Here is a 16,389-nt window from a genome sequence, read left to right as displayed (position 1 = left end):
CCTCTTGCGACTCGTTTCTTGTGCGCATCCCCGCGACAGCAGCCATGGCCGACCAGCAGAACCCCGGGGCACAGCTGCCTCCTCCCCCTTCCGCTGGCGCTCCCGGCTACGAGAACCAGGGCCAGCCGCAGCAGCACATGCCGCCGCCGCCGCTTGCACCCGTCATTATCCCCCAGAACAACAACCCCATCCCGACCGCCATCAGCTCGCCCATGTCGGGCAACCCCATGAGCCCGACCAGCGGCCAGCCTGGCTACGTCCCCCGTCGCGCCGCCCCCGAGCCCAACAAGCGGGCGCTATATGTTGGAGGACTGGACCCGCGGGTCACCGAGGACGTGTTGCGTCAGATCTTCGAGACGACTGGCCATGTCCAGAGCGTCAAGATTATTCCAGACAAGACTGCAAGTTCTCCTTCTGTAAGATAACACTCCGCACCTGCTGCATAACTCTTGACAGCTGGCCGGGCTTATCTTGCAAGTGTTGCAACATTCATGTGCCGCTGACCGCTAACAGTTCAACTCCAAGGGCTTCAACTACGGTTTCGTCGAGTATGATGACCCTGGCGCCGCCGAGCGTGGTATGGCCACCCTCAACGGCCGCCGCATTCACAACAACGTAAGCGCGCTCGACAACTACGTGCTGGCGGTTCTGACAGATACAGGAAATCCGTGTTAACTGGGCCTACCAATCTAACAACACAGCCAAGGAAGACACATCTAACCATTTCCACATCTTCGTCGGTGACCTTTCCAACGAAGTCAATGACGAGGTTCTCCTCCAAGCTTTCTCCACCTTTGGCCCCGTTTCCGAGGCTCGCGTTATGTGGGACATGAAGACGGGCAGGTCGCGTGGTTACGGATTCGTCGCGTTTAGGGATCGCGCCGATGCTGATCGCGCTCTCAGCTCTATGGACGGAGAGTGGCTTGGCTCTCGCGCTATCCGCTGCAACTGGGCCAACCAGAAAGGACAGCCTTCCATTTCCCAGCAGCAAGCCATGGCTTCCATGGGTATGACGCCGACTACTCCCTTCGGACACCACCATTTCCCCACCCATGGCGTGCAAAGCTACGACATGGTCGTTGCTCAGACTCCCCAGTGGCAGACAACGTGCTACGTCGGCAACCTCACTCCTTACACTTCTCAATCTGACCTTGTGCCGCTTTTCCAGAACTTTGGTTATGTCACCGAAACCCGCTTCCAGTCTGACCGCGGATTTGCCTTCATTAAGATGGACACTCATGAGAATGCGGCAATGGCCATTTGCCAGCTCAACGGCTACAACGTCAACGGCCGTCCTCTGAAGTGCAGCGTAGGTTGAGTCGTTCTCTTTTGTTATTTCTTAGCTCACATTTTTAATCTAGTGGGGCAAAGACCGTCCTCCGACTGGCCAGTTTGAGGGTTACTCGCCTGCGGGCGGGCCCAACTCAGCTTATCCTCAGACGCCAAGCGCGTACTTTCCTCAGTATGGTGGTGGGCCACAAGGTGGTCCCATGTCACCCTCAGGTGAGCGGCACCGGAGGAAGCTGCAGTATCGAAACAAGCAATCTAATGCGCGGGCAGGACCCAGCCCCGGCGGACAACCCTTCGCGCAGCAGCAGCAAGCCTTTGGCAACCCTGGCATGCCTTACCAGCAACAGATGCAGCAGCCAGGCAGCGCTGGCGGCTACGGCCGTGGCGCTCCCCAACAACCTCAATGGGGACAGTCTCCTCAGGCAGCCTTCAACCAGAATGGCTTTGGAGGATACCAGGGCTAAGCACCTCGTTTGTTAGATTTGTCTCTTCAGCGCTGTGCCCTCTATTGTCCCAACACGCCTGTTTGCTTACGGGGGCGCTGTTTTGGATAGCTCCGATTTCTGGTCATATTTCATCAGCTACTCGGTTTTATGTTCTTAGGGAGTCGTTATTAATTCCGTTGTCCAAAATGGTGCAAGCGTTGTTGTCCTATGGCATGGCTGGTACATTTCTTGTGGGATCTGGTTCACGGTCGTTTGGTTCAAAATGAATCTCCTATCTCGTGTTAGTTTTCTGTTGCTTCAGGCCTCGGCTCTGATTACCCCTTCACTATCTATTATGACGTTGAATCTTCTCCTTGATACCAGCGAATTCTCTTCTTGATACCAAAGCGAGTTCTTATGATACCAGAAGTGGATTTCTCGTGGCGCGCGCTGGTCGTCGCGGTATGACTTTGGATAGTATACTATACTGTGGACTAGATGGTAGTACTGATGGTGATGGAGACGTAATAGAATGGTACGAGGCACTGAAGCCACAAGCATACAAGACATATTCTCGCCAAAGTGAGGTCTGCACCAGTACGTCATAGAGCCGCCTAGAGGCAGTCAAATTCTGTACCTGCGTCAAGGTGCCTGGGATCCTGCAGGTTCCATCAAGCTTTCAGATACACCGCAGAAACACCGTTGTGATGACAGCACGTGACGTACTGTTCTAGCGCATCCGCATTGAGATGTCGTGTCGCGTTTTGTGGGCCCGTCCGCTAATTGATGCTAACATTCACACCCCACCGCGCCGGATGGCATGCACACACTCGACATCATCTCGGTAATCCTTTCTTTTGTCGGCGCTCTCTTTGTTTGCTGTATGCTTGCCACCCTCGGGAAGAGAGGTGCGTCGCTTAAACCGTACAATCCGAAACGGTCGCCGCTCTTTTGCATCCCACATCCCGCTCGGACGTATTCGCCTCCAACACGGTCCCTCACGCACCTTCCGCGTACGCGTTTCTCGACATCACACCTGCAGCCGCCGACCGCTTCGCCCACAACCACACCCCGCCACTACTTTGGCTACCTCTCCACTCGCCCGCACACGACGACCACCATGTTCAAGTCAGCGGTGCAGAACCACAATGCCATCGCGTCTACATCACCCCCGAACAACGCCTACAAGCAGGCTTCGCTCGGGAACGCCTTCAATCGCACCGGGCCAAAGACATCCTCGACGCGTCCTGTAGGAAACGAGATGAAAGCGGCCATTGGAGCAACTACACAAGGGACCAAGCGGACGTCGAATGGGCTGGTCAAGTCGCTGAACTCGCAAGAGGATAACTTTGACTACCCCTCACTCAACATTGCTGAGATTGACGAGAAGGAGAACGATCTGCCGGCTGCTTTCCACACATCTTCGCGCAACAACCCCGGCGTCCTAGCCCAGGCTTTGTTTGATGAGGACGACTTCGATAGCGACATAGATCTCGATGTTGAAGACCCAGCGACAAAGGGCACTGTCACATATCCTACGTTACCTCGCGTTGGTTCGGGAGGCTCAGCCGATTCGGGGTACAACTCGAGAGCGCACACTGCGGATCTCAAGCCAGAGCAGCCTAGTAGCCAGCCAATACCGTGGTCTTCTTCGCCCCTATCGCACTACAAGACACCGCAGAAGCCCGAGCCGCCGAAGACAAAGCGTCGTACTCTACCGTGGACACAGGCCCAGAAGCAGCAATCGATACAGGAAGAGGAGGAGGAAGAGGAGATTGCGCCACCTAGGAAAAGAGTGGTCAAGGAGGCCGACAAGGCAGTGTCAACACCAGTGAAGGAGTCGAAATCACAATACCCTTGGAACACGACCCAGAGCGCGCTGAAGCAGCAGCAGAAGACTTTTAGGGAGACCAACAAAGCTCAAGCGAAGGCGAACCTTGGCACAGATGAGGACATGAAGGAGGTCATTAAGAAAAAGAAGAAGAACACCATCCACAAGATCTTCCTCAGTGAAGAACAACAGAATGTGCTGAACCTGGTGACGGAGTACAAGAAGAGTGTCTTCTTCACTGGATCTGCTGGTATGTGTAGTGGATTGTTTGTAAACGCCCATGCTGACAACGACAGGTACTGGTAAATCAGTCTTACTCCGTGAGATTATCGCTGCGCTACGACGGAAATACGCCCGCGAGCCAGATCGCGTGGCAGTGACAGCGTCAACAGGTCTAGCAGCATGCAACATCGGCGGTGTCACCCTACACAGTTTTGCAGGCATCGGCCTTGGCAAAGAGCCTGTAGAGGACTTGGTCAAGAAAATCAGACGGAACCAGAAAGCCAAGCAGCGGTGGATGCGTACCAAAGTACTGATCATGGATGAGGTGTCGATGGTGGACGGCGATTTATTCGACAAACTTGAGTCCATTGCGCGGACGATTCGCAACAACGGCAGGCCGTTTGGCGGTATTCAGCTTGTCATCACCGGCGACTTCTTCCAATTACCCCCAGTACCAGAATCTGGACGGCAAGCCAAATTCGCCTTCGATGCAGGCACCTGGACTACAAGCATCGAGCACACCATTGGTCTACACCACGTCTTCCGTCAAAAAGACCCAGTCTTTGCGAACATGCTCAACGAGATGCGAGAGGGCCGCCTGACTCAAGACTCAATCCAGAAATTTAAGCAATTGGAACGACCACTACCAAAGGGAGATGAGAGCGTCGAAGCCACAGAACTTTTTCCCACGCGCCAGGAGGTCGACCGGGCAAACACTACGCGTATGCAACAACTTCACGGCAATGTCTTCTTGTTTGAAGCTCGCGACGGAGGTACGATCACGAACAAGGAGCAGCGCGACAGACTACTACAGAGCTGCATGGTACCAGCGCAAATACACCTCAAGAAAGGCGCTCAGGTCATGTTGGTCAAGAACATGGACGACACACTAGTGAACGGTTCGCTGGGCAAGATTACGGGATTCATGACCGAGCAGATGTTCAACGTCTATAAGGAGGACGAGGAGGCCTTCCTCGAAGGTGGACCCTCCGAGGCCGCCATCAAGACTGAGATGATGAAGAGCTCGCTCGGTGTAAACAGCAACCAGGTATATCCTGTCGTCCGATTCGCCATTGCAGACGGCACCACGCGCGATCTGCTATGCAAGCGCGAAGACTGGAAGATCGAGCTGCCAAACGGCGAGGTACAAGCCTCGCGTTCCCAAATCCCACTCATCCTTGCATGGGCGCTCTCCATCCATAAGGCGCAAGGTCAGACGCTGGAGCGAGTGCGCGTCGATCTCGGTCGCGTTTTCGAAAAGGGCCAAGCATATGTCGCGCTCTCCCGTGCCACGAGCATGGCCGGTCTGCAGATTTTGCGATTCGATCCCAGGAAGGTTATTGCACACGAGAAGGTGCGAACATTCTACGCTGGTTTGAGTAGAGCGGAACAAGTCGAGGGCAAGGCGAAGAGCAAGACTATCCTCGGCAAGATGCAGGCTGCGAAGAAGAGGATTGGTGATGACTAAGAAAGGTGGCTATGCGAGGTAGGATATGGTGTATATCGGGTTACGATACGATGGCGTAGGTGGTGTTATTACTTCTGGTGTATCAACGGCGTTTATCGAATCTCGATGCTTACATGGCTAGAAAGCATGGTTCTCGCGGTCTGTAGCGACCTAATCTTCTCTCACGCGGCGTCGTCTGGCTAGGGGCATAGAAAGATACCAAATCACATCATTGGACATGATCGAGATCAAGGATACGTGTATTTTCTTTCCTGGTTTCCACCTCAATGTTCTACTTAATCATCCTCAGTATCTAAACGCCCGCGATCTTCCCAGGCTCCCTTGGCTGCAACCCCAGCCGCCCCGCTATGTCACTCATCCTGTCACAGTTTGCAGTCTTGGTTCAAACAGCATTAAGGTGTTCGCGTTCCACCCCAAAAAGATTACCTTAAGCTGCAATGATCTACAGCACCGACGCCCTAGACAGATAAGTATGGATAGCCGAGGCGCTGACCCACACCGCCCACCTTCCGTCTCCACCACCAAAAAAATGGCAAAAAGAAGCCCAAAAACATACAACAGCGGGGATTCGCTAGTGGTCACCCACCTAACTACTAATCCGCCGGTATCATGCTTGTATATGGCTGAGCGGACGGGAAGCCTAATTTTCATGATCCTATGGTCGTATGTGCAAGATAAAGCGAGTCTGGGTATTATATACTCATCACAAACAAGCTCACCGTATATTGGCGGCCATGTACACTACAGCTACTCAATGGACCATTGGCGACTGTCAAGTACTCCACGAGGGCAATGGTCTCTATCAACAAACGCTTAGCAGCTAGCTCTGAGTAGCTGTGCCTGATCAGAGTACACAGCAGGCAGTGTTACGGTGGAATGTTGATGCAGAGCAGGGCACCAAAACGCGGTCAAGTATATAATAATCTAAATGCGGGTGTATTTCCCAAACACCTTATATTCGCTGTAATGCGGCAGTAACAAGCAGATTCTAACCGAAGACAAATCAACAGCTCTTTCGACTTCTAGCTGTACCCTTGAGAGTTATACTCTGCTGTTGGAGAGAGGAGAAACACTTCTGCGGCTCCCGTCTGTATCCGAATCATCCAATGGAACATTCACGTAACTCGAATTTGCCACCGACGACGCAGCAGAATCGCCCCTTCTCTTTACACCTTTCCCAGCCATACTTCCCACAAAGCTGACTTCCTTCAGGTACTGCACAAAGGGCATCTTCTCGATACCTACATGTACAACACTGTCCTCACCGCCTACATAGCTGCCGTACCCGTACCTGCAGCCCAACTCTTCAAGATACTTCTCGCGCTCTTTGTTCGTCATGTAAGCTGTACCGCGTAGATCCTTGACAGCAGCGCTTGAAGCAAAGAGTGCAATAACCGCAGCGAGACTGGTAGGCATGCGCGCGAGATAGCGACCTGGACGGCGCAAGTAGACGATGAGAGAGACGACAATGTAGATGCTGAGGATACACTCCGAGATGATGAATAGGGGAGTGACAAATAGCAGGCGTTCTTCAGGTGTTATGACGATGCCAGAGACCTGTGGCGTTGTTGTGTTGTTTGCCGGCACGAAAAGAAGCTCCCTGTTCACACCGAGCCAAATGGCAAAGAGTCGTGAGTATGCTTGGTTCATTGGCGTCTCGACGTCTGCGAATGTGGGTAGTGGCATGTTTGGGTCCGTCAGCCGTAGCGATCCTCCAGCTCGATTCATGAAGTAGTGGATGAACTCGCTGGCGAAGGTGTCGTTATGCCACAAGGGCTGCAGAGTTCGAAAGATGAATAAGCTCGATTGTGACATGAGTTCGGCAGCGCCGTTCGAGAAGTATTTGTCAAGTGCTTGAGAGCTTTGATCCTGATCAGGTGCGAGATCTCTTGCTGGCTGTGTCAAAACGCCCGTTTTGTCGACGATTACGGTGGCATCACCGACTTGGATCTCTGGCTGGCACAACATGAGGAAAGTGTTGTTGCTGGCAGCATCCTCAAATCCCGGATAAGAAGTCACTGGATGCGCGTCCGGGTCTGTCAGGATTTGTCTTCGCCGAAAATCGCCCATACCAAGTGGTCCATCACAGTATTGATGCGTAGCCCGAATCCATCCAACTGCGACTGCAGACCTGCATATTGCCTTTTCTTCTCCGGTGGCGTCAAGGTCGGCCTGGAGAGATGTCGCTATTTCTGCTCCGACTTTGCCGTCACGACAGAGGGTTGCATTATACTGAGCATGCCAACGACTGGTTGATCCGTAGTTTGTGGCGAACAGATTGCCATCCGTACCATGGCATGTGGTTCGCCTTCCGCTTGTAGATGTTACTGTGACATTGAGAACTTGTTTCCAGTCGAAAAATTTATCGGTCCATAGATGCATATGATAGTCTTGGTCGAATGTGAGAGGTTTGCATCTTGGTTCTGCAGCAAAACATTTGGTACGAGCTTGATAATAACTCTCTGTGGATAGACTGACTGTTTCGCGGTCTTTGAAAGAAGCGTAGGTAGCTTTCTTATCTGTCCAGGCTGGTAAGGGAGTATGACGTGTCAAGTTAGACTCTGCCACCAAGAAATGGCTCTCCCCCGTGGACCCCTGGTAAGCACCTGACATCTCGGGCCTCCAGCTAGCTGAGGCCAAAAACGGATTTTCCATAATTGGTGGACCTGACGAGCCGTTGATGTGTATAAATCTTGCCTCGAAAGGTGGCGAAAATGATGCTGACTGGGGGAGTGACAGTGTTGCGCTGAAGAAAAGACCCGCGAATGCAGTTGCTAATAGGTTTGCTAATAGACTCATTGCACAGACTGCTGCTAATAGGTAATGACCAGCTCGAGCTGCTTTGAAGAGTGTAAGTTGGGGAGGGAGAGAACCATAACTGAGAGTTATGCTCCGGGACGCAGCTGCTCTCGGGCCACGCATTTGCTCTATAGGCTGTAAAACACAAAAGAGTCTGTTGATCATAATCCAAAGCGGTTCGATGAGAGTAGCAATAGCTGTGGGAAGATACTGGGTAACGATGTTCTGAACGATGCGATCATTCGACGGCAGCGATAGCCCTAGATGGTATCAGTAAGAACGATTGCATTCAATCAAGTCAGGGTCATTGTATGTTATGGATTGCGCGACACCATTTACCGTATGGCCGAGATCGAGTGAAGAGAACGGTAAGGGCTATCACTAAAGCCACAAAAAGGCTGATGAAAGGAACTCCAGTAACCAAACGGAATTCCATAGGTCTCATGGGCTTTGATAATCGTGGTTCGTTGGTTCTGAGTGAGGGCTGTTGCAGCTTCGAGCTGAGAGCTACATTTCTTATGCTGCAATGTGTGAGTTGTGTACGCTGTGAGATGCTCAGAGTACTGACCCATGATCTTTTTCGAGTTTGAATCCGCTTGCATGGAGCTTTTGATTGAAATATTGCGTTGACGCACAATCTAGATCTCCAAATCTGGCAAGTAGATCGGCATTGTCTGCCATCATCGACATGATAGAAGCCAAAGAAGCTGAACATGAGTAAGAGGCTATGAATACGATAGGTGTCATGCTTACCAGGGTCGTCAACTAGTGCTCTTTTTTTCTGCCCCACGTGCCCAATACAAATTAGAGCTATCGCTGCCATTGAGATTACGGCAAGAAACCCCTCAACCATGTACGTGAAGATGGGTTCAAGCACCACTGCTTCCATTTGCGTCCGGAACGACCCTGGCGATTTCGTACTAGTTGGTGTAGAAACATTGGGGTTGAGGATGTCAGCCATCGCACGAGCGAAGAAAAGTTGATACACAATCTCATATGCGCTTGCTAACTTTTCCGAGTCCAGTAGCTCTGGCAAACGATCTTTTGATACGGACATAACGGTTGTCATCATAGGCGAAGCTGTAGATGGTGTCAGGTCTGTATTGTACAAGTTTTCGAGGTAATGAGGCAAGGTGCTCATAGGCAAATCGTCTTGTCTTGTCTGAAGCAGGCGAGTACCAGAGGCGAGTGTTTCCTCGAAGACGGTAGCGTTAAATACCTCTGCGGAAATCTTGCGCCTTGTACTGGAAACACTAATGTTTTGCGGTTTTCCAGTTGTCGCATCCACGCTTGCCTCAACATCCTGCTCATAGTAAACTGGCTTACAAAATATGTCCGTAATGTTGCTGGGCGGATCCTGCTTTCTTTCTTTGTTTTGGGTGAATGCCGCAAAGAAGGTCCCGTTTCCCCGAAATCGACACCACCGCTGGTCTTGAAGAGATTCGATTCCGACCGAAGATGCTGCATGAACTGGAGAGAAATAGCCCATATACGATGCAGAGAACTTCTTGAATCGAATCGACTGCTGCCGGCCTATGATGTCTCCAACTACGGCGCCGTTTTGTTGTGGCGAAGACACGTAACAGCCAACAGAATTATTGAATCCGGCTTCGCTTGAAAAAGACCATGTTATGTTGCGTAGAACGTTAGTCCCTGGTCCAACCTGCACAAGCCCCTCTTCTGACGAGGTTTCGTTTCTTACTCCTGCTTTTTGCGCCTTTCCGCATTCAAGATTCATACTGTACATGATAGTACGTGCTGTCCAGGAGTCTCCAGTACTGGGTATGAGACCTTGAGTAGTGAAAGGTCGTAGGGTATAATTGCGAGCGGTAAAGGCTGGCATTGTTTCGTTCAACTCCAAGATGCCATATACGGATTGCGCATAGCTCAAGGTCACAGCCTGCTCTTGCATTGAAGAGTGTATGAAATCATCCGATGTGTCGAAATTTTGCACGAAATCCCTGGTGATCGGCCGTGTCGAGAATATACCTGCTTGTAATGGTACAACGCCGAATGTAGTAGGAACGGTTGCCAATGAGGCCCAGAACACAAGCCAATGCCTATACAGACTTCGTCAGCACTTTTGAGCTCTTTATGAAGTATGGTGTAGGACTCACCTCCTTTTAGCTGCTATTATAGGTACAATCGGGATGTAGTCAAAAGGATAGTGCAATAGAATGGAATTTGCCGCTGACGCTCCACATGGCTGTGCCATGTGCCGATAGGGCTCATAACGCTTAGCATCGTGGTCGATCCAAATGATGAGGATGCTGAAAGTTACAGCAATGATCGTTGGCAGATAGAGGTACCAGAATGAGCGACGTAGGGGAAGTGAGTTCACCGTTGTGGCAAAAATCACCCCACCTTGAGTCTGGCTTCTCTGGAGACAGTATTGAAGAACAGCAATAAAGGTCCAGCAGAGTAGTGCAGTTATGGCGAGGGTCCACCATCATAGCGCGGGAGGGTACCAGCTTTGACGGGATTGCGGGCCATCCTTTCGTTTTGGGACTAGCGTCGAAGGGCGGAATCTGAACGCTTCGAATCGTACCATTTCTTTCTACTGCAACAGCGTGCGTTAGAGAACTTCACCTTTTTCCTCCGCCTGGATATCGTTGAGATGACTTTGGAGTGCTAGTAGTGGTGCTGTCGAAGTGTACCTTTTGGCCCCCATACGCGGGTGGAATTGATTGATGGTGATAGTTCGCCGAGGCGGTAGCATGTTGTCTTATCTGAAAGTCGTCAGCGCATAAGAGACGGAGTCGCCTTGCGCACCAACTGGTGATACCAAGGCGATGTGCGGACTGGTAACATCCTATGGGGCGCAGCCGTAAGCAAGCGCTGTGGGGCGGAGTCAGCTCGGTCATTGGTCATTGGAACATGGCCCTGTCCTCCACCTCTGTTATTAGAGCGGGCTGTGACTTCAATTCGCCCAACAGAGATCATCTGCTTTGCGCATGGTCGTATGTACAGCACAAGGTGTTTTGGCGTAACAAAATGTCAGCGGCGGTAGATCTGGGGTCCAGCAAAGTGCGCCTTCTATATACAGGAGCTAGATAAGCACCTCATCTGACGTGCAGTCGTTCAGCGAGGGCAACGCTGTGCAAGCCGAATGTTGGCTACCAGTGGTGAGTGTCGGCATACCACTGGCCTCCGATGCATCACCACTATCCGACAACGCCCTTCTTTCTCGGCACAAATCTACATATCACGGGTTCTGCACACTTAAGGTTAAGCTCAACCTTGATCTTCATCTCCTCTGATCCATTCTTCCCACCACCAAGACCACACCACTCTATCCCCTCGAACTCCTGCAGCAACCGAACGAGCACATACTGAATCTGAAACCTGCCGAACACTCTCCCAGGACACTGTCTCGGGCCAATGCTAAAGGGCAAGTAAGTTCCATATTTAGGTGACCAGGACTCCCAGCGCGATGGGTCCCAGATGTGTGCCGTGGGGCCGTATAAAGTGGGGTTGCGTTGTAGGCCTGCGACTGAGTATACGATGATCTGGCCTTTCGCAACGGAAATAGGTTCTTTGCCTTCTAGACCGCCGCCGACGGGTAGGATGGCGTCAGTGCGGGCTTCGCGGATATTGAGACCGAGGGGGTGGTACATGCGCATCGATTCTTTGACGGTGTTGGCGAGGAGGTCGAGTTTGCGGAGTTGGGAGGTCGTGGGAAGGGTGTCCAGACCGATGCTGTGGAAACGAGGTCGGTTAGTGGTATGTCCCTGTCTTTCATGCTGCCGTGGAAACAGATGATGCACTTACTGCTCTTCCACCTCTCTCTGTAGTTTCTTCCACAACACTGGGTCGCGGGCGAGGTGGTATATCGTCCAAGTCGTCAAAATAGCACCAGGGTCTTTGGATGCCATCAGGACGGCAATGAGCTGACCGCGGATGAAATAACGATCGTTTGGATGCGTAGAGACAAGATCTTCGACTAAGTTGAACTCCTTTTCTGTTTTCACGTCGGTTTGGTTGTTGACTGGGAGGGCTAGTGTCTTTTCGATCAGATCGTCGATGTAGTGTGTTAGATCGCGGTATGCTCTTGGTGCAAAGAGCCAGTCGGGAAAGAGGTTTGCGAGACGTCCGAAAAGGAGACGATTCGTATTGAACGTAAGGAGTTCTTCCATGGCTTTGCGAAAGGGCTGCTCGTCTGCGGAGAGGGAGTTTGTGGATTCGCCGAGAAAGACTTGGGAGACTAGGTCGAGTTGGAACCTGTCGACCATGTCGTACACATCCACCCTTTCTGGTGAGTTCTCGATCAATCTCAAAAGCTTCTGCATGTGGACTTCAGCGGTAGGAATATCATCCGGGCGCACTCTCGACACGTGCGGCTCCAATTGCTCCCTACTCGTCCTCCACAAAGGCCCGTCCGTGGTAAACACTGAGTCCCCCAAGATACTGCTAAACACATCATGTGGCGTCTGGCCTTTCGCGAAGTCCGTAAACTGATCTGCCTGGATGGCCTTGATGTTCTCGGCTCGGTCGGTAATGAAAATGTCGCTGCCTAGTAGGTTCATTTCGACTGTGCGGCCCGGTATAGAGAGGACTTCGTCGCAGATGTATTCGACGAAGGTGTTGGAGTGAAGGCGCGTTATTAGGTTCCATGCCATGTCTAGTCCTGTGGTTCATGAGGTGGTCAGTCTCACCGTCATATCCAAGTGACGCGAAAACTGCTAACCAAAGGGTAGTTTGTACGGGAGGCGAGGAGCATGCGGAATTGAGGATCTCGTCTTGTTTCCATCTTTCAGTTTTGAGGCTAGAATAATAAGGAAGACAATCGTCACTGCGCCGTACAACAGCAACTTTGAGATATCGTCCTCTATAGTAGTTAGAACGCCCATCTTCGTGGTTGGTTACTGGCCAGATGAAAGTCTTGATGAATATAGGATGCAACGTCTTCCTCTAGGTGTGCAAGGACCGGCACACGATGTATGTGCTCATCTAGTTCGACTCCAGCGCTAGACTCGCTAGGAACTTGGAGGGAACCAACGGATTGGACCACGATCAACAAGGTACTGAGGCTCCAAGTGGGTTATGGATTAGTCAAAATCGTTCACCATGGCTAGATCAGAGATGAAGCCGCTTGGGTGGGCTCCAGGTGCGTCGATTCGGGGTGACGTCGGATCGGCATGACTTCGGATAGGCTGATCTGGGGGTACTGCGGATGGAGCTAACGGAACGACTTCGGATAGGGCTATACATAAACGTTGCGGTAAGCTTTCTGCCGTGCAACGGCAAGCTCCATGAAGCCAGTGAATCGTGTCCTAGCCACAGTACTTTTGTACTAGCCTCCGGCTCAGGTTGTAACACTCTAGCTCCGAATGGTCGAGGATGTCAGTATTCTGATAACCATCTCTATCTCCCGGAACAACTGCTGAGCCATCCATGGCTGCACTGGGCGACTCCCCCTTCAGAGGGCTAGCTCTCATTGCCAAATGCGCCTTCGAGCCCATCGTTACCGGCCCTCTTTTTGGCTTATTGCTATACGCCCCAGAGAAGACATGGAGTTGCGCCTTGGAAGCAACATCTCTTTCGCATATCGTCGATGAATACAACTTGCTCCGCGTACTGGGGTTTCTAGCTGCTATCGGTATAGTCAGGAAGACCAATGCAGCTCTGAACGCGTGGGCAACAAATAACTGGCAAATATATGCCGGTCGTGGCTGGAACTGGCCTACTGAGATCGCAGTGGTCACTGGAGGATGCAGTGGAATTGGCAAAGCCATCGCAGAATCTCTCACTTCTCATGGAATTCGCGTGGCAGTGCTGGACGTGCAGGATGCGCCCAAGATATCCGCATCGAACAACTTGTCGACATACTTCCGGTGCGACATCTCCAGCCCTGAATCGATAGCAAAAACAGCCGAGAAGATTCGCAAAGACCTTGGCAGTCCCTCAATTCTCGTCAACAACGCCGGCATCACGGGTTCTCACACCATTTTGAAAACGCCGAGCGAGTTCCTCAGTCGTATCTTCGACACGAACATTCTTTCCCACTGGCGGCTAGTTCAACAGTTTGTGCCGGACATGGTCGCAAAGAACAAAGGCCATATCGTAACAGTCGCGAGCGTCAACTCGTTCCTGACGAACTCGGCTAACGCGGACTATGTGGCAACCAAGACCGCGGCTTTGGCGTTCCATGAGGGTCTTACGAGCGAGCTTAAAATCTGGTACAAAGCTTCGGGTGTCAAGACTACGATTGCGCATCCGAGTTGGGTCCGCACGCCCCTGATTGAGGAGATGATCTTGAGAAGTGGCCAAGACCCAAAGATTCTCGAGAAGATGTTGATGCCAGAGGAAGTTGCTGAGGTCATAGTGATGCAGATCATTAGCAGGCGTGGTGCTCAGTTGTTCATTCCTAGTATCGCGGCGCCTATCTCATGGTTGAAAGGGTTGCCGAACTGGGTACAGGAGCTTGTGAGAGACGCGTTTGGGAAAACGAGTGCTGTCACCAGTAGTTCGATGATCGCGTACTAGATGTCAACACTCGATTAAAACGTGTATTGAAGCATGGACGCCAGGTTGACGTTCCAGTATTTCCAGTTTCTTTCTTATGCCAAATTTGTCGTGAAGGCGGTACCAGTCGGACGGAATACTACCAAGTGACATTGGTTGCGTCTCAACCCTCTAGACCGCTACAATTCTTCCCAGGTACATACAACTGCATGCAGGAGTTCTGATACGTGTCGAGAACACGTGGGAGACTTGTTGCGGTGAATCGAGCTAGAACGGGTACTGCCGGTACGAAGAAGGGCCTTTTCGGCTGCTTGGGGCATGGGCCCATGTCTAGTCGAGAGCTCGGTAGAATTCCTATGGCTAATCTCGTGGGCTTCTGATTCGTGTTTCATTTTGGTACGATACCAGGAAACCTAGCTGGGCTACTGTAATGTCGAGTGCGGTCACTCGCATGACGGGAATGAGGCGTTACCAGTACAGGCATTCCACACAAACCTAATTCGCAGGACCAGGACTCTTGCTTATCGTGCACGATCTCTTGGCTCTGTAGCTTTATTCGACGTCTTCGCACAATCGTGGATTCTGGTGACCAACCATCGCGTTCCGTTCAGTGTTGCCTCTCATTCATCCAGTACCCAAACATGGCTGCCGAATTCTCTCTGGCCGAGACGCCAATCGGCAAATACTTCACATCCATGGCGGAGATGGGCGTATTGCGCGTCTTCGTTGAGCACGGCATCTTCGACGCCATTCCAGAAGAGGGAATCTCTCTCAAAGACCTTACGGAAAAACTGAGCATAGAGTACAAACTTCTGGAGCGCTTCACGGCCTTCTTTCTCGCTATTGGCATGCTGACTAGCCCGGAACCTGGCCGTGTGGCGCATACACCGGCGTCAAAAGCATTCACTGACCCCCGCGTCGCGCAATTCTATTCGTACCTCTTCGACTTCTTTATGGGGCCAACGACGCGGTGGACAGACTACTTCGAGGCGAACGGGCTCGCTGAGCCGGCTAGATCGAATCGTTCGCCGGGAGGGTTTGCGCTGGGCATGCCCGATAAGACAGCGTATGAAATCATGGCGGCGATCCCGGGGTTGGCCACAAGGATGAATGGGGCGATGGCCATTGACGGTGATATTCCTGTTACGGGAATGTATGATTTTGGCTGGGTAGCTGCATTTGCCGCAGGAAATGTCGGTTCGGAGAGGGAGCTGATCGTTGATGTTGCGGGAGGGAAAGGTCAGGCGTTGAAGGCTATCTTGGAGGAGACGCCTGCCATTCCTGCCGCCAGGTGTGTCCTGCAGGATCAGCCGCATGTCATCGCTGAAGCGGAGGAAGAGCACAAAGATTCTGCTGTTTTGGGTCCGGTGAAGAAGATTGGGCACAGCATCTTTGGAGAACAGCCCACCAAAGGTACGAAAATCGAGTTCTATCCTCTCAGGATACACGATACTTGCGCCATGAAACAAGCTGACGGACCACTCTAGGTGCTCTCGTGTATTACATACGTCGCGTCCTGAACGACTGGTCCGATCACGAAGCTCTTCAGATTCTAAAGAACGTGCGCGCGGCTTGCGCGGACGACTCGCGCGTGTTGATTGCTGAGTATCTGCGCCCTGAACAGCCTAGTGTATACACTAGCACGGTCGACATGTTCATCTTAAACATCGGCGGGAAGGTGCGCAGTGAAAAGGCGTTTGCCGAGCTTGCTGCGAAGGCGGGGCTGATGATCGCGTCGGTGGTGAGGCATGGAAAGACGGAGTCGGCGGTGGTTGAGATGGTACCCCAGCCACCGCCGATCTAGCTGGAGGGTGTCGCGTCCGTGCGCACAGAGACCGAAATCCCAAAGCGTACTAGTGCAAACTGCAGACATGCTCGGGCCGTTCCCT

The 16,389-nt window shown here is 52.0% G+C and overlaps 5 protein-coding genes across 5 annotated transcripts; 3 read left to right on the top strand and 2 right to left on the bottom strand.

Annotated features, from left to right (window-relative positions):
* Positions 1-44: 44 nt before the first annotated feature.
* Positions 45-1,754, top strand: J4E86_001072 (uncharacterized protein; the record flags this gene model as incomplete). The annotated part of the gene is made up of 5 exons (XM_051441644.1): positions 45-416; positions 514-615; positions 662-1,309; positions 1,362-1,503; positions 1,561-1,754. 5 exons carry the CDS (start codon positions 45-47, stop codon positions 1,752-1,754), a joined length of 1,458 nt encoding a protein of 485 aa, XP_051307815.1.
* Positions 1,755-6,160: 4,406 nt separating this feature from the next.
* On the bottom strand, positions 6,161-7,618 carry J4E86_001071 (uncharacterized protein; the record flags this gene model as incomplete). Its single annotated transcript, XM_051441643.1, has 2 exons — positions 6,161-6,197; positions 6,378-7,618. The coding sequence occupies 2 exons, from the start codon at positions 7,616-7,618 to the stop codon at positions 6,161-6,163; spliced, it is 1,278 nt and encodes a 425-aa protein (XP_051307814.1).
* Positions 7,619-11,199: 3,581 nt separating this feature from the next.
* Positions 11,200-12,654, bottom strand: J4E86_001070 (uncharacterized protein; the record flags this gene model as incomplete). Its single annotated transcript, XM_051441642.1, has 2 exons — positions 11,200-11,734; positions 11,807-12,654. 2 exons carry the CDS (start codon positions 12,652-12,654, stop codon positions 11,200-11,202), a joined length of 1,383 nt encoding a protein of 460 aa, XP_051307813.1.
* Positions 12,655-13,429: 775 nt separating this feature from the next.
* Positions 13,430-14,521, top strand: J4E86_001069 (putative secondary metabolism biosynthetic enzyme; the record flags this gene model as incomplete). Its single annotated transcript, XM_051441641.1, has 1 exon — positions 13,430-14,521. The coding sequence occupies one exon, from the start codon at positions 13,430-13,432 to the stop codon at positions 14,519-14,521; it is 1,092 nt and encodes a 363-aa protein (XP_051307812.1).
* Positions 14,522-15,141: 620 nt separating this feature from the next.
* J4E86_001068 (uncharacterized protein) lies at positions 15,142-16,304 on the top strand (the record flags this gene model as incomplete). The annotated part of the gene is made up of 2 exons (XM_051441640.1): positions 15,142-15,913; positions 15,988-16,304. 2 exons carry the CDS (start codon positions 15,142-15,144, stop codon positions 16,302-16,304), a joined length of 1,089 nt encoding a protein of 362 aa, XP_051307811.1.
* Positions 16,305-16,389: the final 85 nt, after the last annotated feature.

Source organism: Alternaria arbusti, assembly GCF_024043155.1.
Source record: "Alternaria arbusti strain BMP 1465 chromosome Unknown scaffold_1, whole genome shotgun sequence".
Lineage (NCBI taxonomy): Eukaryota > Fungi > Ascomycota > Dothideomycetes > Pleosporales > Pleosporaceae > Alternaria > Alternaria arbusti.
Note: the sequence above shows the minus strand (reverse complement) of the source record. Positions and strands in the feature narration are given on the sequence as shown.